The sequence below is a fragment of the Brassica rapa genome, chromosome A01 (assembly GCF_000309985.2).
Source record: "Brassica rapa cultivar Chiifu-401-42 chromosome A01, CAAS_Brap_v3.01, whole genome shotgun sequence".
Classification (NCBI taxonomy): Eukaryota; Viridiplantae; Streptophyta; class Magnoliopsida; order Brassicales; family Brassicaceae; genus Brassica; species Brassica rapa.
Genome location: NC_024795.2, coordinates 20,289,511 through 20,313,900, shown reverse-complemented (window position 1 = coordinate 20,313,900; position 24,390 = coordinate 20,289,511). Strand labels below are relative to the sequence as shown.

At 34.8% G+C, this 24,390-nt stretch overlaps 4 protein-coding genes and 1 long non-coding RNA gene across 6 annotated transcripts; 3 read left to right on the top strand and 2 right to left on the bottom strand.

The window, feature by feature from the left end:
• The first annotated feature begins 30 nt into the window (after positions 1 to 30).
• On the top strand, positions 31 to 1,409 carry LOC103832212. 2 transcript variants are annotated; one of them, XR_004450959.1, is made up of 6 exons: positions 31 to 234; positions 312 to 385; positions 465 to 525; positions 650 to 735; positions 802 to 1,006; positions 1,093 to 1,409. It is a non-coding gene; the product is annotated as an uncharacterized LOC103832212 (long non-coding RNA). The 2 variants fall into 2 exon arrangements; XR_625961.3 differs by having other exon boundaries at positions 37 to 234; positions 802 to 975.
• Positions 1,410 to 1,412: 3 nt separating this feature from the next.
• LOC103832202 (transcription factor bHLH77) lies at positions 1,413 to 4,621 on the bottom strand. The gene is made up of 7 exons (XM_009108170.3): positions 3,046 to 4,621; positions 2,766 to 2,960; positions 2,545 to 2,679; positions 2,185 to 2,256; positions 1,946 to 2,101; positions 1,783 to 1,867; positions 1,413 to 1,694 (listed from the first exon to the last, which is right to left on the bottom strand). Exons 1-7 carry the CDS (start codon positions 3,361 to 3,363, stop codon positions 1,657 to 1,659), a joined length of 999 nt encoding a protein of 332 aa, XP_009106418.1. The 5' UTR covers positions 3,364 to 4,621; the 3' UTR covers positions 1,413 to 1,656.
• Positions 4,622 to 8,502: 3,881 nt separating this feature from the next.
• LOC103832192 (aspartic proteinase CDR1-like) lies at positions 8,503 to 12,661 on the bottom strand. The gene has a single exon (XM_033278998.1). It carries the CDS (start codon positions 9,743 to 9,745, stop codon positions 8,555 to 8,557), a length of 1,191 nt encoding a protein of 396 aa, XP_033134889.1. The 5' UTR covers positions 9,746 to 12,661; the 3' UTR covers positions 8,503 to 8,554.
• A 2,014-nt stretch (positions 12,662 to 14,675) lies between these two features.
• LOC103832175 lies at positions 14,676 to 19,690 on the top strand. Its single transcript, XM_033276171.1, has 4 exons — positions 14,676 to 14,707; positions 14,760 to 15,114; positions 15,189 to 15,311; positions 15,536 to 19,690. Exons 1-3 carry the CDS (start codon positions 14,676 to 14,678, stop codon positions 15,288 to 15,290), a joined length of 489 nt encoding a protein of 162 aa, XP_033132062.1. The 3' UTR covers positions 15,291 to 15,311; positions 15,536 to 19,690.
• Positions 19,691 to 20,213: 523 nt separating this feature from the next.
• LOC103832164 (protein TIC 22-like, chloroplastic) lies at positions 20,214 to 22,642 on the top strand. The gene is made up of 7 exons (XM_009108130.3): positions 20,214 to 20,849; positions 20,951 to 21,025; positions 21,739 to 21,795; positions 21,871 to 21,930; positions 22,038 to 22,118; positions 22,203 to 22,238; positions 22,335 to 22,642. The coding sequence occupies exons 1-7, from the start codon at positions 20,316 to 20,318 to the stop codon at positions 22,413 to 22,415; spliced, it is 924 nt and encodes a 307-aa protein (XP_009106378.1). The 5' UTR covers positions 20,214 to 20,315; the 3' UTR covers positions 22,416 to 22,642.
• The last annotated feature ends 1,748 nt before the right edge of the window (positions 22,643 to 24,390 follow it).

Sequence of the window (24,390 nt, the reverse complement as noted above, 5' to 3'; positions counted from 1 at the left end):
TAAGAGCATCTTTATCGCGGTATGCAACCGACGTATCTACGCATTAATTAAATTTAAAAAAAAAGAAAATTGGGTTAATTAAGTGGAAACGTATCTTAATTAGGGGAAGGAAGACACCGTGTCTTGAGACACGTGTTGAGTTGTGGGTGTTCAGAAGCAAACCGTGTCTCTCTCCCTTCTTCGATTTCGTCGACGACTCCGACGTCTTCATCTCCCAACCATGGCTTCTCCTTCGTAAGCTTCGTCTTATTCTTCTCGATGATAGTTCCGTAATTGGTTTATCTTGATGAGTTGATGTTTTTGATCCACAGTGTTTTAGAGCATCGTCCAGCTTCACTCGATGCTACAGCAGATCCACCCGCTCTGTGTTCGACAGAACCACAAGGTTCTTCATCTCATCCTTATGTCTTTATATAGTTGTCTTGAGGCTTTTTTGTGATTTTGATTATATTGTTTTGGTAAAGATTGTACACAAGCTACGGTTGCCCATATGCTCAACGTGTTTGGATCACCAGAAACTTCAAGGTGTTATGACAAGGCTAACTCTTTTTTTCATTGGATTGAGAAAGTTTTTAACTTTCCATCATGTCTTGCATGCCAAATTGTATTTGTAAGATTTTGGGTTCTTTGTTTTGTTTTGGATTTGAAGGGTCTGCAAGAAAAGATTAAGCTTGTTCCTTTGACCTTGGGAATAGGCCTGCTTGGTACAAGGACAAAGTCTATCCTGAAAACAAGGTTACACATTCACATCTTACATTGCTTCTTAAAATGGTTCCAAGTTAATTACTAATTCTCTTGCAGGTGCCAGCACTTGAGCACAATGGAAAGTCTTGATTTGATCAAGTATCTCAACAACACTTTTAAATCATCTTCCTCACCAATCAAATGGCGTCTTTGTCTGGTTCCTAAATTAATGAGATGGACGTAGAGAACACTGATGAGATAAGATGGACGTAGTAAGACGCCATTTGATTGGTGAGAATGTTATTGCGCTCACTGTACTGGGGTTAATGCCACATACTTCATAAATAGTTGCAGCTTCTCAAGAAATCTAGTTCCTAAATTAATGAGATGTATGTGTGTGTATTGCAGGGTCCTCTGTTTCAACAGCGACCGTATCCATCACCTGGAGCTGTTCTGAGGAGAAACGCAGAGACGGCATCGTCGCAGAAGAAGAAACCAAACTCTCATTTCACGGAAATCACAAAGAGAGGCGATGGAAAAGATGGTCTTGCTGATGCAGATTGAGAAAGAGAGAAAGAGACTTATTTTTTAAAAGAACCTTTGAATAAGAAACTTGCAATGGAGCAAGTAAATTTTTGGGTCTCTTAATCAAGTCTCTTAATTTACTTTTACAATTAAAAAATATTTAAAAAAAATAAGAGACCCATTTAGGGTTTTTGGGATAATGATGCTCTAACAATACATTACAACTGTAAATAATACATAAATTGTCCATAAAAGATTCTTGTCATTTTTATACATAATATGAAGAATTTTTTTTGTGTTGTTTTTGGGGTTTGAGAAGAAATCAACAGATGCAAAAGCAAAAAAGAAAGGATAGTAAACATTAGTTCCCACATTGTCTCTACTCCGTACCCATCACTACTTGGTTTCTGTATGTACAGAGAGATACAATAACAAACACCTTCTTAATCATGGCTCAAGCTTCATCTGTAGTGTTGGCTCAGAACCTGATAACATAAAAGAGATTATATTAGCATGAGAAGACTGGTCCTAAAGTTTCTCATTAGAGATTCTCGTTCTAAATATTTTTCTTACAGTTGTTGTTGCTCTGTTGTTGCTGGATATCTCCAAAACCCATCTGAACAATGCTTTGCAGATCATTTTCCCAGAATCCCTGTGTCTGAACATTAACCAGAACACACACATAAGGATTCAACAAGTCTGAGTTTACTATATGACATTAACTACTAACAACTACCTCAGCTTGGACAAATCCGTCGCTCGAGGGCAAGTGAGTGTCTGAGAATCTAGGCATGTTCTTGGTAAGAGAATAGTATCCTCCTGATGGAAGTCTTTGCTCTGAGCAAGCCATTGCGTAAAGAGACTGCGTTAACGACTCCCCCTGTTGAATCATCTATACAATACAGATGTAACACGTTATTGATACATTAACATTCCGATAAGAGCAAGCAACAACATTGTATCATCGCAGCGTACCTCTGTGGATAAAGCAGCATTAGCATTAAACTCCATCCTCGGATTTACAGTAGCCAGCTTCATGGACAAGAACTGAAGAAAAACAGACCAAAAGTATTTTAATTTCTGCAGAAATTTTGACCAATCACAGCACTTTAAGAAAAAGAAAAAACTCTAATTTCAAAAAAAACGGACTAGAGGAATGTGCGGGTGGACACGAAGCTAGTTTTATAATAGTTTGACTTTGGGAATTTTGTTCAAAGTAAGTTTGTAACCGGATATGAATTCCTGATTCTCGAGATTGATATTATATTATTTTTAAAAAAGAAAAACTCAGACTCTCAAGAAACATTGACATAGATGATCGGATCCTCCTCATACCTCGACTTGTCTCTGCAAGGACTGAACATAGTTGATAATCTCATCAAGCATGACAGCTTTCCCTGTGATCCGGTTACAACCAGGAACAAGATCCTGAAGCATTGTCATCCTCTCGCTGATCTTTTCCCTCCTCGCCTGATAATAATCAAACATCAACATTATTAAATTTGAACTGAAACATCGACACAAAAAAAAAAAAAAAAAAAACAGATGTTTAGTACTCTTTCAGCGAGACTATGGCTATCGGTTGCCTGACCCCTTCTGGCTCTAACATGAATGTAGTCTTTGGTCGGCTTTGCATCGTCCTTATTGTCTCCTTTACTATCATCACACTTGTCTATTACCTTCTTACTGCTCCCAGCTTCATCCTGCTTGCTTCTCTTCCCATCTTTCGATACAACGTTCTCTCCTGAAACCTGATCACAAATCCGCAAATCCACGTGTCAAGAACATCACTTCCTAGAGTCAGAGCAAGAGAGATTGGTGAATTTTCAAAAAAACCTTTGAATGGGAAGCGGTAAGAGACGACGAAGCTGGAGAGTCCTTGCCGTTTCCGACAGGGATCGATTTTCTCTTCCTGGAGTTCGGTTTCGTTGTCGGAACACGATCTGAATCTGGATCCAAGAGAGAGCTCTTGTTGCTCTCGCGATCGGATCCGAATTGACCCGGATAAGGCGGGAACCGGATCCCAGGGGAGAAGGACTCTTGAGGGTTGCAGAATCTGCCGAGGAGATCGCCGATGGTTCCTTCGTTGCCGTTGCCATTGCCAAAGGGATCGCTCTGACCCAAAGGTAAGTACTTTAAGGTTTGCTTCTCCATCTCCACGCGATTGACTGAGGTTTCAGATTTTCTGAAGATAACCCAGATGACTAATGAGCTTCTGAATCAGAAAGAAAGTTGCTTTGACATTGATAGATTTTCCGGGAAACTGAGAGATTTTCCGGGAAAGTTGAGATTTTTTATTTTCTATGTGATTATTCTTCAGAATCCAAGTAACTGGCGATTATGAAGTTATACTTGGAACAAGGAATTTGAATTTTCCAGGAAAATGTAAGCAAAGAGCTTAACGAATTATGGGTACTGTTTGCGTGGAAAAGGAAATGAGAATGCAGAGAAGTAGAAATGAAGAAGAATGATTGATCAATCAAAGTGGGAGAGAGGAAAGAGAAGACGGTGACTTTTGTTACTGAGATGGAAGAAGAAGAAAGAGGGAAAGTAATGATGAGAGATTTAATTAAAGAATATTTATAAAAAGAGTGAGTTTTACAGTTCAAAAGAGAAGAATCTTAGGTGGGTTAAATTGTTAATGTGGGAACATTAGATGGTGGTGAAAGTTGTTAGGCTGCTGAGGCTGTCCTCTGTAATCATTGGAGTGAGAGGAGAAGATAGCATGTGCATGGCAGAGACAAGGAAAGTTGTGGAAGGGAAGATACAAACAAAAGGATAGCAAAAGTTCTAATTATCATGCTTAGTTATTCTTGGTTAACCGACTATTTTAATATCAGGAATATTGTAAATTAAATATACTCTCCAATAATTGACTTGAAGGTTAGCAGATCTTGAGTATGATGATGGCTTTCATTTGTTGTTAACGATCTTAAATGTGTATTTGATGTTTTATATTTCTGAGTTGATTTATAATGTGCATCGAGTATATGTGAACGAGTATGCTTGTGTGTGTGTTTTTTATTTTTTTTGGCTCAAGTTCAACTTTTTTTCTTTTTTCTTGTAACATCTCAGGTTCAACTTTTCATTATCCAAATCTAATGATAACAGGATTGATTACAACTTTACAAAATTTTCATCCCACATATAATACTGGAATCTAGTATCACCCAGAAACATTTAGAAGGATTTTATGCTACCCGAATCAATCTGATGTTACATTTTTCACCACTACGAAAACAAGAACATCCTACTACCTAGAATGATCTTGTCTCTTACACCACTAAATTCTACCACTAATTACAAAACATATCCTTTGCCAACAGACACCAATAATGAGAATTCTAAGAAAATACATAGTGAATGGATCTATTAATTTGACTTTTAGGCTCTGCCATTGCTTGTGTGTTAGATACAAATAAATTTGCATTTCCGTTTTTAGATTTTTTGAAGTACAATATGCATGTCCTGCCCAAATGTTGTGGAATGCATAGAATATTAGAGTTTAAAACTGATATAAGGCGGAAAAACAAATTTTCATTCTCAGAAGAACCTATTCTAGCACTTGCTGAAAGGCTTTCTTAAGTTGATCTAGAGACGTTATCAAGTGTCTCTTGCACATGAACAATCTTTTACTTAAATCGAATCAGCAACTATCTGTCTATGGGCCTATGGTCACACATACATGAAAAATTAGCTTCGAGATTTTACTCGTTTTTCAGCACATGTAAGAAAAACAGACTTCTCTTCAGAAGGTGGTGTATATATAAAGAAGTAAAGATGTCTAGAATGGGAATTGTCACAACTAGCAAAAATATTTATGCTTTATGGGAATCTCTAAGAAAAACATAACTCACAATTGAGAGACAAAGTTATAGGTTTTGTGAAAACACTCTTTTCTCAAATCCTTGCCGATTGATTTTAGCGGTTTTTTTCTGCAACATAGAAATTATTATGGCTAAATATTTGACCAAGATGAAGTTTACACAATGAAACCAGAACCTTCTTGCATCTTTGGTTATAGATGAGACAATGTGTAACGCCCTGCCCGTCCACGGCTAATAGGCCACCCACGCCTGCTCACTCGGCCCGTGATTCTCATTATATTCCAACGGTCGGTGCGTTATTTTTCCAAGATCCGAAAGACTTGTTTATTGACCATGCAATCACCACATGACCTTCTCCGGCCTCACTTCACACGGTATCGCGAATCACTTCCTGATAGGTCACCCATCCTTGCACTACTCCAGTTCAAGCACATTTAACTCTGGAGTTCTAAACAAATGTGTGACACTGTGATGGAAAAGGTAAGTTAACTTTGGTGACATAGGTAGCCAAATAAATTCACTTAAGTCTTTCCATATATCATAACTCGGAATGTTACAATTCACCCACTCTTAAAGAAACACAACGTCCTCATTGCGCCCCACGATAGGTCTCAAGACGCCACTAGGCATATTGTGATAAGAATGGTGTTACAAGACACTTGACGGCACCATACTCTCCTCAACAGAACGGGGTAGTCGAGAGACGAAACCGAACACTCTTGGAGATGACCAGAAGTATATTGAAACATATGAAGGTACCTAACGTGTTATGGGGAGAAGCTGTTAGGCATTTCACGTATCTGATTAACCATGTTAGTACAAGAGCTCTTTAAGGCAAGACGCCGTATGAGGTTTTGCGAGGGAAAACACCTAATGTTGCGCACCTGAAAGTGTTTGGATGTATCTGTTTCGCTAAAACAGATACAGTAGGAATAAAGAAGTTGGACGATAGGTCTAGAATGCTAGTTCACTTGGGAACAGAACCGGGTTCTAAGGCATATCGCTTGTATGATCCGTTGACTAAAAAAATAGTTGTGAGCCGCGCGTTGTCTTTGATGAAAGTAAAGGTTGGAACTGGACAAAAGGTGGTCCAGTCCAAGGCGATGGAGGTGAATCTTTCTCGTTCACTTTGAGAAAGGATGCAAGAAGTAATGAGAACGAGGTGGAGAATGAAGCAGAGACATACCCTGAGACTGTTCATGAAGTTGACAGTGACGATAATGAAAGTGATGGTGGTGATCAAGAAGAACAACCCCAACTAAGAAGGTCGACGAGAACAAGTAACAAACCGTCTTACCTTGAGGATTATGTGCTTATGGTAGAAGCAGAGTGTGAACGACTTTTGTGTATAATTAATGATGAACCTTAGGTTATACTGAAGCTACGAAGTTAAAGGTATGGATTGATGATGCTTGTGAGGATGAGATTTTTAGTATAGAAAAGAATGATACATGGTTGCTTGTCGATTTTCCCTTGGGAGTAAAACCTATAGGTTTGAAATGGGTGTTTACGGTTAAGAGGAATGCAGATGGTAGCATAATCAAGTACAAGGCACAGCTAGTTGCAAAAGAATATGTTCAGAAACAAGGTATTGATTATGATGAAGTCTTCCCACTTGTAGCTCGCATCGAGACCATTCGTTTGATCATTGCTCTAGTAGCCTCAAAAGGATGGGAGATACACCATCTTGATGTTAAAACCACATTCCTCCATGGATATCTAAGAGAAGAAGTATTTGTTACTGAACCAGAAGGTTTTGAAGTTGCAGGCGAAGAGCACAAAGTTTATAAATTGAAAAAGGCTCTTTATGGTTTAAAGCAAGCACCTAGAGCTTGGAACCAAAAGTTAAATAAAATCCTGAAGGAGTTTAGCTTTCAGCGCTGTTCTAAGGAGCCATCAGTATATAAGAAAGAAGAGAAAGGCGGAACACTCATTGTCGCGGTATATGTAGACGATTTACTTGTAACGGGAACATCATTGGCGCAAATTCTTCGTTTTAAAAAGGAGATGGCAACAAAGTTTGAGATGAGTGATCTAGGCAAGCTAACTTATGACCTTGGGATTGAGGTATGTCAGGATCATAGAGGTATCACTTTGAAACAAGATAGGTATGCTCGGAAAATAATGGAAGAGTGTGGGATGGCAGCTTGTAATTCAGTCTCTACACCTATGGATGTCAATGTGAAGTTGTCGAGATCAGCTGAAGAGAAGAGTATCAATGAAAGAGATTATAGGAGGAGCATAGGATGCCTGCGTTACCTACTTCATACCCGACCAGATCTATCATTTAGTGTTGGTGTCTTAAGAAGATTCATGCATGATCCAAAGCAATCCCATGGAGCAGCATTGAAGCAGGTGATGCGCTACATGCGAGGAACTCTCTCTCTCTCTCTCGGACTTATCTACACACGGTCTGAACAGATAAAATTGATAGGTTTCAGTGACGCTTCTCACAATGTTGATGTTGATGATGGAAGAAGTACTACATGATATGTTTTCTATCTCAATGCAAGTCCAATATCATGGTGCTCACGTAAGCAAGAGATAGTTCCATTATCCTCTTGTGAAGCCGAGTTCATGGCGGCAACAGAAGCGGCTAAACAAGCCATATGGTTACAAGATCTTCTAGGAGAAGTTATCGGCCAAGCAAGCAGGAAAGTGATCATAAAGGTTGATAACAAATCTGCGATTGCTCTGTCCAAAGATCCAGTATTTTACGGACAGAGTAAGCACATACATAGAAGATTTCATTTTATCCGTGAATGTGTTGAGAATGAACCAGTGGAAGTTGAGCATGTTGCCGGGTAGTGAACAGAGAGCTGATGTATTGACAAAGTCCCTTGGAAGAATAAAATTTGCAGAGATGAGGAAGCTGATTGGTGTTCAAATGGTGGAAGAAGATGACTTCAAGTTTAAGGAGGAGAATGTTGGTTTGATAAACTTGAAGCTAGCTTGAGCTGCAAGCTATCCTAATCACATTGAGATTTGGTTTGATAAAGTGATTAGGATATATTTGATTGTGGTTATCCATATAGGATTAGGAATATATGATTCTATATAAGTAGATACCGACTTGTGGTTATACTTATGAGTTTTGTGATTGACTTTTATATTGTGATTTCGAGAGCTTGAATGATTGAATAAGAAGACGTCTTATTGATTCGTGTGTGTGTTTCTATATTTGATAATCAAGTATTGTGAAACAATACTTTCTACAACCTTCATTTTATCGCTGGAACCAAAACTAAAACAAACTGAATATCCAAAAGTGAATCAATCATAGTTAATCAAACCTCAAAGCGAACAGAATTTGAAAACAGGTTGAGTATCTTTCTACATTATCAATGGAGAAAGAGAGTAAAGTGATGCATGAGTTCTTGAAGATATGGCAGAGAGCTCTGTCTAAAAGCTTATTTATTATTTATTATGATTGTGACTCAACAACTCATTCACAAAAACAAATCCATTCTCTGTGGTCTTATTAATGAAAATGACTCTCTAGTCTTGGTTTGTCTTGTCTAACTCCACAATGCAGAACAATTGGTGGGTTTAAAAGAAACCAATAGTGAAGAAGGATCATACCCAACCAAAAAATTGTTTTGTGCTCTGTTACCCAAAATTGGTGTTCCCGGATCACATAAAATCATCAGACAAGTGACTTCTCCATACATCATATACGTATTGTATTTATCCAAAACAAGGTCCGCACCACCTTGGAAATGCATTGTGATCACTGGAAAGATATCCATGTTATTCGTTTTGTAGCAAAGCATATTGTCCGTGGAAGCTCCTTGATCCGCTTTCACAACTTTTTCCACTGCCGTCCTCACTTTGTCGCAGTAGCTCTCGGGCAAGTAGGTGTAAGTTGTTCCAGAGTCAATGATCATGTTCCCGTCTAAGGCCTGAAACGGTGTCCCCAATGTCTCAATGCGAGTCTCCCCAACGCTGACAGCGTCTAGGTTTAGGTAATACATATTGGGATTCGCCTTCTTTCTAAACATATTGGCTGCTACAGTCCCGTCTCCTGACACAATAGCATTACTTCCAAAGTTGAGCTTACTAGTTCCCTCACCAGAAAAGCAGTAAGACATGAGACCTAGCATGTCTTCACCCATCTGAGAGACAAGTGATGAAGATCCCCAGTTTAGACCAACAATGCCCGAAGCGGCTGTTCTAAACACTACTGAGGAGTTGTGGGAACATCCAATGGTGGTTTCAGGCATTACATAAGGTTGACCTGAAGTTGATTGGATCCTGACAGTCTCGGTTGCAATTGTTCCTTTTGTATAGCTTTGGTCTTCGTAGATTGTCTCATACGAACAAGGACTGCCATCGCATATTTTGTCTTTGTAGGTCGAGGATTTTGAAGGGTCGAATACTGGACCACTTTGTTTAAAGCAGTTACCACAAGGCAAACAATTTGTCCAGATGCGGCTGCTTCCTGTGTCTAAGATAGCTTCGATCTGGACAGGAGGAGTACCGATTTGTAATTTCATAAAATACTCGGAGGAATCAGAGAAGGTATCGGCGTAAGGAGATGATCCGGGCTGGGTATTAGAGATTCGAGAAGAAGATGAATTAGAGCGACGCTGGAATAAATCAACTGTGAAGCCACCGGGAGGAAATGATGAGACTGTGGCGGTAAAGAGAAAAAATGTAAAGATTTGAATAAAGAGTGCCATGCTCATCATTCTAATTGCAGGAGACATGGTGATCAAATAATAATTTTGGTTTTGAGATGAAATGCAACTTTGTTAGTGTACATATTTATAATAAGTAAATATATTTAACAAAACTAAGATAATAAACTGAACTCAATCCAATTAAGAAAAATGAATATCAATTTATCTATTTAAAAATCAAAACAAGTGTAGCTCAAATCAGAAGGAAAACTGTAATCCAATATATTAAAAAGTAAATAATAATATGTTGTTTCTTAGCTATACATAAATTTATATATATATATATATATTAGTTCACTTATTTACTTTCTAATATATTTTGGATTACAGTTTTCCTTCTGATTTGAGCTACAGTTATTTTGATTTTAAATAGATAAATTGATAATCATTTTTCTTAATTGCATTGAGTTCAGTTTATTATCTTAGTTTTGTTAAATATATTTTTTTTTAAACATTTGTAATTTATTATATATTTTTTTGAATCAATCCGAAAATAAATTGAAGGGGTATTCACTTAGCCAAGTTTAAACTAATTGATAATCATAATCTACATTTTAATCCTTGGATTATTTTTAAGACTAAAGTTAGTTATATCATAAAAATATTATGATCATGATCAAAGATTACAGTATTTTTGTTTTTATGATGATTTGATGAAATAAATATATAATAAAAATACTTTTAGTTCTTTTTATATTTATAATATCTTTGACATAGGTTTGGTCGTGGTTGATTATTAAAATAACATAGATTAATAAATTTTAAAAACAATAATACCGTTAAAAATAACTAATATCTGTATTTCTTTTTAAACAAAATGAATAAAAGGTATGAACTTTTGGTCAACTCGTTCCTCATCAAAATTGGATAGAAATTTTTTCTTGATAATTTTTTTGACACAGAAGGAAAACTAAAATTGGTATAAAATTTGACAATATGTTTGGTATACAATTTGAATAAGATTGAATTTAATCATTTTTTTAAAAACAATATGGTCACTTATTTGAGACAGTATGTTTTCAAACTTTACAAATACACTTCCTTTTTTGACGATAATTTAACAAACAAAAAAAATCAATGAAATTGGTATAAAATTTGAATAAGATTGAATTTAATCATTATTTAAAAAAAAGGATATGGTCACTAATTTGAGACAATATGTTTTCAAACTTTACAAATATACACTTCCTTTCTAGAAAACTATACATTTTAAAATATTAGTTGACTAAATCTTTTCATTAAAGAAATAATATAATATTTGTGGAAGCCCTTTTAAGTGGTTAGATTAACGACTTCATTAATATTTTAAGGCGGCTCAGATGATGAAGTTAGACGTAAATCCTTATAAGGTAAGTAGAATTGTCGGCAGTAAAATCTTCTATAATATTTTTCATAATTTATAATAGCATAATTATCCAACGTTAAAAAAACAATAATATTCACTTACAGATTTTTCAAGCTAATTATTTTTTGACATAAAAAAACTATTATATTATTTAGACTTGAGATGGCATGGATAAGCAGATCGATATCCAATAACAAACAAAACCAAAAACCTATGAAATAAACGAGCAGATCTATTTTAAAGTCAATCCAACTGAACCAATTTGGACCATCTGGATGGAGATGGTTTTGTCAAAATGGTATGATATCTATTATACCCCATGTATAATTCATAAATTACAAATTTAAAACCTAATATCATTTTGTCATTCACGAAAAAATAACAAAACCACATTTTCCAACCAAAATCTCAAAACACATTTGTCGTCAAAACAACAAAACGCATTTTTCCGCCAAAATCGGAAAAACATATTTTCTGCTAGACCAACAAAAATGCATTTCCGCAAAAACCGAAAAACACACACTTTCCTTCCAAACACATTTCCCCACCACTTTCTGTCAAAACAGCAAAAATTCACTTTCCCGTCAAATTCGTATAACGCACATTCCTGCTAAAAACGCAAACAAAAAACGCATTTTCCCGGAAAACGCATTTTCCCGCCTAAACCCATTTTCCCACCAAAAAAAAACACATTTTCTTGCGAAAACACGAAAACGCATTTTCCCGCAAAAACAAAATTCCCGCCAAAACCGAAAAACTGCACCTTCCTGCTAAAACCGCAAAATGCATGTTCCTGCCAAAATCACAAAAAAAATTATTTTCCGGCCAAAAATGCAAAAACGCATTTCTCCGCCAAAACCGCATAATAGCATTTTTTTTTGCCAAAACCGCAAAAACACTTTTTCTACTAAAATCAAAAAAATGTATTTTCCCGCAAAAACGCATTTTCCCGCAAAAAACGCATTTTCCTGCCAAAAACGCTTTTTCCACAAAACTCATAAAAATGTATTTTTCCGCTAAAATCGCAAGTTATATTTTCTGCTAAAATCATATTTAAAATTAATTATATTTTAGATAATTAATAAAAATAATATATGATCAAATCAAAACAATGGAATTTTCGTAATTTGTTTACTAAATTTATCTGGATGGAAATCAAAGTCTATCTATATTATAATAAAAAGACATTCTTTCATTCCTCATCGAGCCACATGTGATTTCACGTAGGAAAGTCGCTTCTCTAGAAGATGACATGTGTCCTGTGAAGCCATTATCATTTATTTTGTGTGAAATACATGTGAGCTTCTGTGTGTAAACGGGCTTTATGTTTTGCTTAATAGAACCAGCCCGGTAAAGAGCAACATCAAGTGTCTTGAAACGCGACGTTTTGATTTTAGGGTTGAACCCGACATTCATCTCCGACATTTGAGATCGAAAGACAACATATGGTTTCGATGGCATTGTTTCATCTTCTTCCTAACAATCCAAAGCTACCAGTTACAGATTCATCCTCTTAATGTTTTACTTTAATCCATCACCCTCGATCTCCCTTCAATGAGATCTTCACTCTTGCAAGGCGGTAGAACTGAGAGTATAAAAGGTTAGCATTCCTCCTCTCAAAACCATCTTATCATTCTAGTCAAACAACGAAATAAACTAATACATGACGGTCGATATGCAGATCCACCATACTGATGGTCCTGGAACGGCAAGCTACAGCTCGATATATTGTGTGATGGGAAACCAAAGTTATCAACTTTAAGAAATGGAGGCGATGATGGCGTTGCAGAAACTCCGCCGTGGAATCTGAGGACGAGGCAAGCTGCTTGTAACGAACTTGGAGATGAGCAGACAAGTATCATTGGCGTTAACAGAGGTAGAAACAAAGGGTGTGGTGATGGAGATTCTCAGAAACTGAAATTCTCTGTTTCTTTGTTGATGGAAGAAATCGAAAAGTATTTCACAGCCTTTGTTGGGAAAAAACTTCCCCCAAGACCAAAGAAGAGACCAAGAATTATTCAGAATCGAATGAATGTAAGTTCCCAGCTTTCTTTTTCTCTTAGCATTTTCATTCTTGGTTGCTGGAAGTAACAACATGCTCTTATGAGTTATGACGTCCCTGAGGCTGCGGAAACATGATCAAGGTGTGATTCTTTGGTTCCTTCAGTTTAGAGTCCACAAAATTCATGTTCTATCAATTTTATGTTCTACTTTTGAATCTTTTCAGTTGTAAAAAGAAAGAATAAATATAGCAATGTGCCAAATTATAGTGAATGAAGCTTTTTTACTTATGTTTCTTAATATTCTTCTCTTTGTTTTTTGTAAAAGAGACGAGTGAAGTTTTTGCTACCAGAGCTAATTGTAATCTCCAACTATTTTTAATCAATAATACAGTTCTCTGCAACTTTCTTACATCTTTGTTTCTTATTTTATTTCTGGTTGGCTACTATATATGTTACATTATGCACAGTTTTATTGTGGTGTCCAAATGATGACATCTACGAGTTTAACTCTGGTTCATGAAGAGATTCTGATGGTCATATCGGTCAAGGTTAGTCCCTGGATTACTTTGATGGTTTTCCTAATCCGTGCAATTCACATGTTTGCTACAAATGAAAGAGGAGGAACGCAACTTGGGGATCTTTCAGTGTTAAGAGAAGCTTTCAGTGTTACTGCATCAGTATACTACTTCAAAAACTGAAATATGGGTGACAGAAAATAATGAGGAGACCAATGCAGTGTCATGGAGCACTGAATTTGGGCTATGATCTTCAAATTTCGATTCTTCCTGGATCCAGAGAAGGGAGGAGAAAGATGTAGTATGTTATGAGAGATGGAATGACTATGTCTATGTGTCTATTTTCGTTTATGATCAGTCTGTATGATGTGGAAAGACTAATCTTGAAGCAATGGCTATCATCAAATAATTAAATCTGAGATTATCCAAGGTGTATTGTAATGGTCTCCATATTCTATTTCAAGTAGCATCTAAACTATATTAAAAGGGAGATATACTCCATTCTCAGCATGTCCACGTCGTTCATAAAATCAGCCAATCATAGAATTTTAAAATGCCACCTCACGTCTGCTTTAATCGACACAAGAAAAATATTGGATCATTGGTGTGAGCAAATAATAATTCTTCATGGCCCATTTCAGGCCTACCTCTCTCAGACCTAATATTCAACTAAACAAAAAGTCACTCTTTCACCTTCCACTACTTCATATATCCATTTTTTATCTTTGGAATTCTGAAACAGTCCGATGAGAACCACTTCTCAGATTTCCAAAACTCACTATATAATATCCACAGCCTTCTTCCACTTCCTTCGTATTCCAACTTAATTCCACACTCCAGCGACAAAGAGGCAGACTCTTACTCTTCTCCTTCCTCACTGCAACTTTATTAATCTCCTTGCTTTAGCCTTTTACCTCTCAAGTCATTTTACCATTTCTTCTAACCATCGGCTCTCACCTGATTTCCTTAGCTAATTAATTTATTACGTTTACAGCAGCTCACCCTTGGAGAGCAACCGATGGAGAGTGTGAAGAGGGAGACATCAAAAAAATGTAAACGAGTTTTAAGAGAGCAAAAAAGCGACGGAGTAAGCGATGGGGCTTTTGTTTCTTGGTTTTGTGTTCTGGTCAGAGAAGCACATAAAAGAAAGCCAACATCGTTCTTTTTTTAGTGTAAAGCCAACGCCACTCAACTCTGGTACTTAGTCCGATGGGATCTCCGCCGCATTCTCAATCATCCATGGGCCGCTACTCACGAGAATCCTCCTCAACCCGATTCTCCGGGTCTTTGAAACCCGGGTCTCGGAAAGTCAACGACGGCTCAAAGCGGAAAGGACACGGCGGAGAGAAGCAGTGGAAAGAGTGTGCGATGATCGAAGAAGAAGGGTTGTTAGATGACGGCGAGAGAGATCGTGGCATGCCTCGTGGGTACTATGTCTTGGCCTTCATCGTTGGGTTCTTCATACTCTTTGGTCTCTTCTCTTTGATTCTGTACGGAGCTGCTAAACCTCAGAAACCGAAGATAACTGTCAAGGTTAGTGTTCCGATCTGAACTCTTAGATTTTAAATCTGATTCAAGAATCCAATTCTCAGATCTGGACTTTGCAGAGTATAACATTCGAGACGCTCAAGATCCAAGCTGGTCAAGATGCTGGTGGTGTAGGAACAGACATGATCACCATGAACGCGACTCTGAGTGTTTCGATTTAGGCAAACATCGTTCTTATTCAGGTCATTCTTCCTCTTACATATCTGCTGTAGTGTTTCGATTTTAATTGTCATACCTGCCTTAAGTATTGACATATCTGATGCTCTACCTGTGGACTCTGGAGTAAAGTCCTGTTATGTAGTGATCTATGATGTTCTCCCTTGATTATTGCATATTAAAAAAAATGATTACCATACAATATGAATGCAAGTATCTCCAATCATTTTTTTTACGTACATGAATACAGGAACATATATTACTTCTGTCAAGCACCAAGAGAGGACTACTTTCAGCGAGCCAAGCCTTACAAAGATCATCCTACCACTGCAAGGTATCCTCTTTTTCATATTGGTGCACCTTTGATACTTAGATTGTGGTTTTTTGTACTTTCATCAACACGGGAGATGTCATCTGGAGATGTTTCCGTTATATAGTTGTGCTTGAATGGTTGGATATGGGTTACTAACACATGATGCAGAAGCTGGCCAAGGATCTGAGTGTAGTGATGCCGGTTAGCTTTTTTTGAGTAGGCAAATTAACGCACTTACAACTCTATTGACATTATTGACTCTGATGGAACTAACCTCGGGATTTATAGGAAGTCGCATACCCCTGATGGACCAGGTGAATCAAGTTTGGGGTTAGAAACCCCTCGACTTTCTTTTGATGATATATTTTCTATTCTTTAGGTTAAGAGAAATATTTTTTCAATCATGGTGACACTGGCTTTAAAGTAGTTTCTGAGTAGAAGAATCTCCGAATTAAACATTTTCTTACTTTATCATTGCTATTTGGTTAACATGTATAAGCGAAATTTTCTTGCTTAGCTTTTTCGTGTGATTTATAAGTAGACAAAATCATAACTGAAGTATTGGTGCAATGTTTTATTCAGCTATATGTTGGGATCAATGGTTTCCCGAGGCAGCTATACTGTTTTATCCCACTGCCATTGGCTCTGAACCTCAAGACCAGGGATTGGATTCGGGGTGATCATTGGAGGAGCCTTTCCTGCTAGAGCTAATGTAGTGAGCTATTAGGTCTCATCACTGTCCATTTTCAAAGTCTATCTTGACACGATGTGCATCTGCCGTTGAACTGAACAGTCCTTTTTTCAACAACAAATCGATTTTTCTGCAATGATCAACAATGGAACCGACGGAGCAATCGGTTTCAAGAATTTGTGAGCGAAATATATTTTGCATGCACACGTCGATTATGTTTACAACGTGATGGACTTTGCAATTGGGCAACGTCTTTAGGTTTTCAGAGAACAGACACATGTGATTATAAATTCAAATTAGTATGTTTTCGTAGTTGGCATTTTCTGTGATTACTACATCGTCCAAATTTCTTATAGATTTCTTTTTGTAAACCTGAAATATACAAATACTAAGATATATATTCTTTTTTCTTTAGCACTTAATTATTGAGAAAGAATAACTAATAATAAATTCTATTTCAATTTTAATTTTAACTTTTTAAATAAATACTGTTTAGTCATTTCATCTTTTCATTGGATTTCGAAATAAATTACATTGTGAAACAAAATAAAAATCTTCATATCTATTTAATACACTAAAACAGAGAAAATATATAATAATCATAAATTATGACTTTCTGTTAAATACAAAACAAAAGTTAATACTTTAATATATAAATTAACTGTATAAGCTATTCAAATAAAAATCTAGATACAAATTATAAAATCAAATATAAATAATAGTTTATCAGCTGTTAATATGAATTGAATCATCTATATAATATCTGAAGATATCAAAATTAATATTTTATAAACATTATTGAAAATATATATTTAATTTTAAATATATAAAGATAAAGTAAGAAGTAGCATCCTTATTTTAATTATGAAGAGAAAAAATTTAACAAGAGCTTCAATAGATAAATGGTTTTAATTTGCACATTTTCATCAATTAGGTTGTAAATATTGCATATCATATTCTAACTACAACAATTTTATAACAAAATAAAATAAGACTCTAACATATACTTTTTTAATTTCATTTTAATTACCGTTCTAAATTCACGCCAATTAAAAAAAGGTAAAATGTTCGATTTTGCCCTTATTTAACAATTAGAATTCTATTGCTTTAATTTTTTTCTTAATTTATGTAGAGGTAAAGAAACAAATTAATGACATAAATTTCACTGAAACCCTAAAACGACATTTATTTTGTAAAATAATAAATTGTTATACAATATTAAGTCACTTAATATGAAAGGGAGGGAGTATGAAATACGTTCTCACCAACTTTATTATATAAATTTATAGTAAGATTACATAAAACCTACTATATTATTTTATTGGGATGAGATCTCATATCATGTGATTGCTTTGTTTGCTTTCCGAATTATTTGTTTCCAACTAACAAAATCTTATGCCCATTGACTATTGTAATTGTTATTATATTTTCATGTACAACTTATGATATTAATAGCTCCTAAGCAAAACTATTAGTTTAATGATAGAATTTTTTAAGTAGTTACTTTCCACTAATAATTATATATATGTTAAAATACTAAATGTAGGCAATCAAATCTAAGTCGTCTGTTTCCAATATCAGTTTTAAATTGGAAGCTAAACTCAAAAACTCTACACTATAAAAGACAATACACCAATAAAAACAATAAATTCAAGTAGATTAAAAACATAACCCAAAGTATAAATAATAAGAGATTAAAATCACATAATGTGAGAATAAATGTTATTGATTATAAAGTAGGCTAACAAAACAAACATAAATACCAAAAATAAAATAAATCACACAAATAAATACCGTATAGCAAAAATTATTTGTATGAAATTTGTTATTTGAACTTAGAAACACTGAGTTTATTAAATTAGATTTATTTATTATATCTGTAAGAAATTATGTTTTAACCGTAAGAAATATATTATAAAACATATAAACAAATGACAAATAAAAAACAAAAACCTGATATAAAGTATACCAAACAAAAATTAGATGCTACAAAATGTTTTACTAAAATTCTAAGTAGGGCAATATCCTTTTTAGATGTTAGTCTTTATTGAAATATATTTCATATATATATATATATATATATATATATATATATATATATAAGCTGATTAACTTTAGAAAGAAATTGATTACATTGTTTTTTCAGACAAGAAATATTTTCTAAGGAATTATATTTGGTTTGAACTAATAAATTCTTAACATAAGAAAGAAAATAGGGGCCAAAAACATAAAAATAAAAATAAACGTTACACGAAAATTTAAATATATTTAGCAAACAGATACTTTATCAAAAAACTATTATGTAACATTTTAGTAATTTTTCCAGATATACTTAAACATATATAATCAATTACTAATCATTAAAATTATAACTATTAATTTTTTTCATGGATGAAAATATTGTAAAGCATGAACAACAAAATCAAACAATATAATAATGTTTTAAAAAAATCATAACAGAAAATCTCAAGTTATCATGATCTGTTTTATTATTTATAATGTTTTACATAGATTTAATGTAATATAATGTGAAATATTTTAAAATATCAATTTTTAAAAGAAAATGTATAGAACACAATCCGCGCGTAGCGCGGATAAAAAATCTAGTAATTAATAAAATTCAATTAATTCCTCTTCTACGGCAATTATGAAGTCGGGTTTTCAAACTAACTAACAAAACGTAAAAGTAGTCAAGGAAATTTTTTTGAACCAAAATAATACATTGAAATTCTTCATTTAGTTCCACAAACACGAGAACTCTACATTGTGAATCCTACAACTGCAGCATATATATACAAAGATCATGTCTCAATCAAACATGGAGTCAGCACAGACAACTAACACACAACCTCACAAATAATATTAACAAAGTACCATATCTAATATTACATAAATAATACTATAATTAATTATACATTTTAATTCAAATAAATTTGAACAGTAATCTATGGTAAAATGTAGTAAATTTATGATCAAAACAATGAATTTTAAGAAATTAAAATTTATATTATGAAAATTAACTAGAAACATTTTTGGTCAACTAATCAGTTACATTTATTTCAAAAATTATAATCGTTTATATAAGAAACATGGTTTACTTGATTTTCAAATATAGTAAATATAAAAAGTTATAGCAAACATGTATATTTTTTATTTTCTTGGTCAAATATATTAATTAAATAGTTAATATTACATAAATAATTTTATAATTAATTATACATTTTAAATCAAACAAAATTTCAACAATGATCTACTGTAACAACTAAATTTAGTATACACATAAGATAATCCACTAAAGTATATAAAATTTAACAAAAAATCTGTGAATTTATTTACAAGTTTGTTTCTTTTCTATTAACAAAAAAAAAAAAAAGAAGAATTTTGAGGGTTTTTATGGTCATCCAACTCGAGAAAATCACAAAAAATGATGTAATGCCACAAAAATACATACATTACTTAACAAAATAAAATCATATTTTTTAAAATAACAAGTAATATTTACTTAAAAAATCATAACTAATTTTTCAGATAACATGGTTTATTTAGTCTTTAAATATAATAAAATGTACACAATTTAACTAATTTGTACATTTTTAAATAATAATAATTTATATTAAATATTTACTCTAACTATTTAAATTATTTGTTAATTTTTATCTCGCTAGTAGGATGGATCAGTCTTAATAAAAAAGAAATAAATATAAGTTTATTTAGATGATTCATCGACAAGAGTCACATGAATTGACAAACAAACGGTTCCATAAAATTTGGATATATCGTATAAATAAATCAGATGGATGGAAATAAGAAATGGTGAAAAACAAAGAGCTCCAAAGTAGATATACGTGGCCGAGTCCAAATGGTTGGTGTTATTAACAGAAGATATGTCTAGCCACAGAGGATTCCAATCGTTTCGTCATCCTCTGTCAAAAAAAAAAGAAAGATCAATCTTTTTAAGCAAAACCCTCAGACAACTCTCTGTTTTCTCTTGTCACAGTCGCAAAGCATTTCCCCGAGAAAGAAAAGATGGATTCAAACGTTTCCTCATCATCTAAACAGCAAAAGCACCTAACTTTGCAACAATCCTTCTCCAACATCCAAACCCAATGCTCCGATTTACTCAACAACGTTTCCAAAACCCTAAACCCTCTCTTCAACCCCAACTCGAACAACATCTTCTCTGCTCTCGACTCCTTTCGAGCCCAAGCCAAGCAAGCTCTCGATTCCGGATTCTCTCGCTTCGCTTCCGGCAACACACCACCCCTCTGGGCCAGAATCTCTGACGACGGCGGGAAGACCCATGTGGCTCCGATACGAAGAAGCAGTGGGCCGGGGCTATCCGCTGACGATATGGAGGAGAGGTTGGCGGGGGTTCCTGTTTACGCGCTGAGCAATTCGAATGAGGAGTTCGTGTTGGTATCGGGGACTGCCACAGGGAAGTCTCTGGGGTTGTTGTTCTGTAAGGCGGAAGATGCGGAGGCGTTGCTTAACCAGATGAAGGCTATGGACCCTCGTATGAGGAAAGAAGGTTCCAAAGTTGTAGCTCTTGCTCTTAGTAAGGTGAAGGGAGTTTGTTGGATTATTATATACTAGTACTTATTAAGTAGTGTGGTGGTTTCTTGGCTCTTCTGATTTTTTTTGGTTTGTTGTTGTTCCTGCAGGTGTTCCAGTTGAAAGTTAATGGTGTGGCGTTTAGGTTGATTCCTGAGTCTACTCAAGTTCAAAATGCTCTCAAGGTAATGTTTATTTGCCATTAGATACTCAAGAACATGTTACCTTGTGCTGAACATGATTGTCATCGTTCATCACTGAGGAGCCCTGTGTGTTAGTTTAACATGGTTTTAGTTGATTGTAGCTCTGTTGACAGCTGTTGAGTCTTTTAGCTAGAGCTAAAAGATTACAAGGGAGTTGAGGTAGAGAAGAGGATGTTCTATGTTTGGTCTGGGTTTAGCTTAGGAGTTAGGACTAGGAGAGTAGAGTTTAAGGTTCTCTGGACTTCACCCTGTGGTTCTATCTTTGGTTCCGTTTTTTTCCTCATTTGTCTTCTGTAGATAGGTTTAGAGAATGAATAAGTAAGGAGAAAATTGTATTTGGCTCTTATCGGGTCTCTTCCTCTAAATCTCATTTATAAAGTCACATACTGACATACTGTATGGTAAAACTAAAACCTTAAGCGTAGGCCTTAGACTTCTGACGTCAGCTGACTCTTGGAATTCCATGTTGCAGCTAATTTTGATACACATAATGTATTTGGATTTAGATACTGTGCTGAGGTTTCTTAACAAAACAATTAAGAAAAGGAGCATTTTGTTTTTCTTTAATCGCCTCAGCTAATTTGGTTTATTTTAAACAGAGGTGGGTAGGATGTACTTGCAGCATATAGGTGTCTTATGGATGTGAATCTTTGCAAGTAAATGATATGTATCTCTCTTCTATGTGCGTAAAACAGGAAAGGAAAACAGCTGGTTTCACTGATGACGACTTTAATGGTGTTCCAGTTTTCCAGGTAATGTGTTTGCTCTTAAACTTGTGACTTGGCTTCTTCTTTTAGCTTAATATCTCTCTTCTTGTTTTGGTTCAGTCAAAGAGCTTGATTCTACGTAGTGATAACAAGAGTTATCGCCCTGTTTTCTTCAGAAAGGTTAGTTTAACACGACCACCACCTTTCCTTGTCTAATCTAATCATCACTTTTTGTCCATACATGATCCAAAAAACTTAAAAGCTGGTGTTCTATTTATTCGGTACAGGAGGACTTGGAAAAATCCCTGACACGGGCTTCCCGCCAACAGAACCGACTTAACCCTGCTCTGAAACCCGGAGACATTCAGGTTTTTGTTGTTGTTATTTTCTTGTCAGTCCATTAATTCTTATTACCTCATACTGAAACGCATGCTTTTTATGTTTCCAAAAAGGTTGCAGTTTTTGAAGAAATTGTCAAGGGGATGAAGGTAAACAATAATAGATATATAAACATCACAACAAGACTGTTGGATCTTTAAGAATAACTAGTTTTGCTGAATCTAATCTTGGGATTGATATTGCAGGAAAACGCAACATCAAACTGGGACGACATTGTGTTTATACCGCCTGGTTTCGAGGTTTCAACTGAGGAAACCAAGGATTAGGTGGAATGATAAATATCCTTTGGAGCATCGTAAACGCCCTAAACCAGCTTTTGTGTACGCATGTTCTATGATTTTGTATATGTCAACGGTTGAGCTATGAAACCTTTTAGACTTCTAATGAATGTTTCTTTGACATTTTGCTATTAAGTTCATGAATTTTTTACTCTGTAAGACACTTTTTATCTTTCAATTTACACAAAATGACACTTGTTGCTGGAGGCACACTTCTTTATTGTGTAATGTCCTACATGCTCTCAAACTAACTAAACTCTCTCCTCACTAACTAAGCTGTCACTTTCCATATTTTTAAAAATAGTTCAACAAATCAGTTTCTTTATTTTTGAGTTTTCGGAAACCATCATTTATTCTCTCTCTGGCTTTATTTTTTGAAATTCAGATCTAATTTTCCCAGTTTCTCAGCCCCTTCGTTTACTAACCATAATTCTGCTAAATCTTTTCTTCTTCGTCTTCAATTTCTCTGTAAAACACCATGAATCCAGAAGGCTCACAGCGGTTGTGACTGTATAATCTCATATCTATCTCTTCATATCTCATCACCTTTCTCCTTCATTCTCCGTCGCCCGATTTCAATACCTTTCTCCTTGAAACCCCTAACCTTTTTTATATTTTTTTCTTTTTTTAATTGTTTGTGTTGTACTTTTTCAATTGAATCGAATCTCTGAGATTTTGTGGACATGAGAGCTGACGAGCAGATCCGAGAGCTCCAGTATGGACAGGACAACGCGACGGCAATCAGGTCCGACTTCCATTGTGGAGAGGACGACAGGACGGCCAACAGATTCGAGATCCGGTATGGAGAGGACGCGACGACGAGCAGGTCCCACCTCCGTTGTGGAAAAGACGATGACAAGCTCTCGTGCCTATTATGTTTTGTGATTATGTTTTCTGATGTGTCTATTAGAGATTTTATGGATGATGTAAGCTCTTGCTTGTTGATTATAAACCCTTCCTCATGATTAATAAAATTGGCTTCATCTGTTTATTGAACATGCTATATTTGTTTGGTTAATTGGATTTAGGATATGCTTTAAATATGTTTGGACTTTACATGCTGGAACATCTTCAGGCTCAGCTTGAAGCAGTCATTAAGTCTTACAAGCTTCTATCAATTTGTTAAGGTCTCTTTTAAAGGCGTCGAATCAGGGACTGGTTCTTTGAACTTTGTATGATTTGTCTACAAACTTTGTCCACAAAAATCTTGTCCACAAAATTTTATACATAAAATTTGTAAGATTGAGATTTTTGTCCATAAAATCTTGTCCATAAAATTTTGTACACTAAATGTCTCTGCCATTCAGTGGATATTTTGAATTTATCCATCAAAAATGTATCTACAAAATACCAAAAAGCTATCCACAAATACATGTCCATGACTATTTTAAATGTGTCCATCAACAATGTATCCACAAAAGTGTGTCCACAAGTATCAAAATAGACAGTATGTAATTTAAATTTAATTTTGATAAATATTAAAATACATATATATACATATGGATATCAAAATATAAAGAAAATTTTTAATAATTTATTTTATGTTTTTATATATTTATTTATACAGTATGATATAAAATAATGACACATATAATATGTTGAGAAATTTAAAAAGTTACTTTTAGTATAAAATACTCTTTTGCTACATATAAAAAGAGTCAAAGTATATACACTCTCTCTTTTAAGGAAACACGTTGCTCCTCTTTTGGTCCCCACAAAGCTGACAGTAATTTTATATAATAAAACTAATTCATCACTAACCAAAGCAAAAAGGTATATGAGTCAAAACACATAGGAAGGGAGATGAAGAAGTGTCCCTCAAGTGAGATGTGTCTAATGAAGTAAAAAAAGAGAAAAAAGTGTCTCATTCCGTAAGTCTCTCTAAATTACTAGCAAGTACAAGATAAGTATTAAGTATTCAAATCAAAGTAATTACTTGGAATTGTTTGGTTTGTTACTCGTT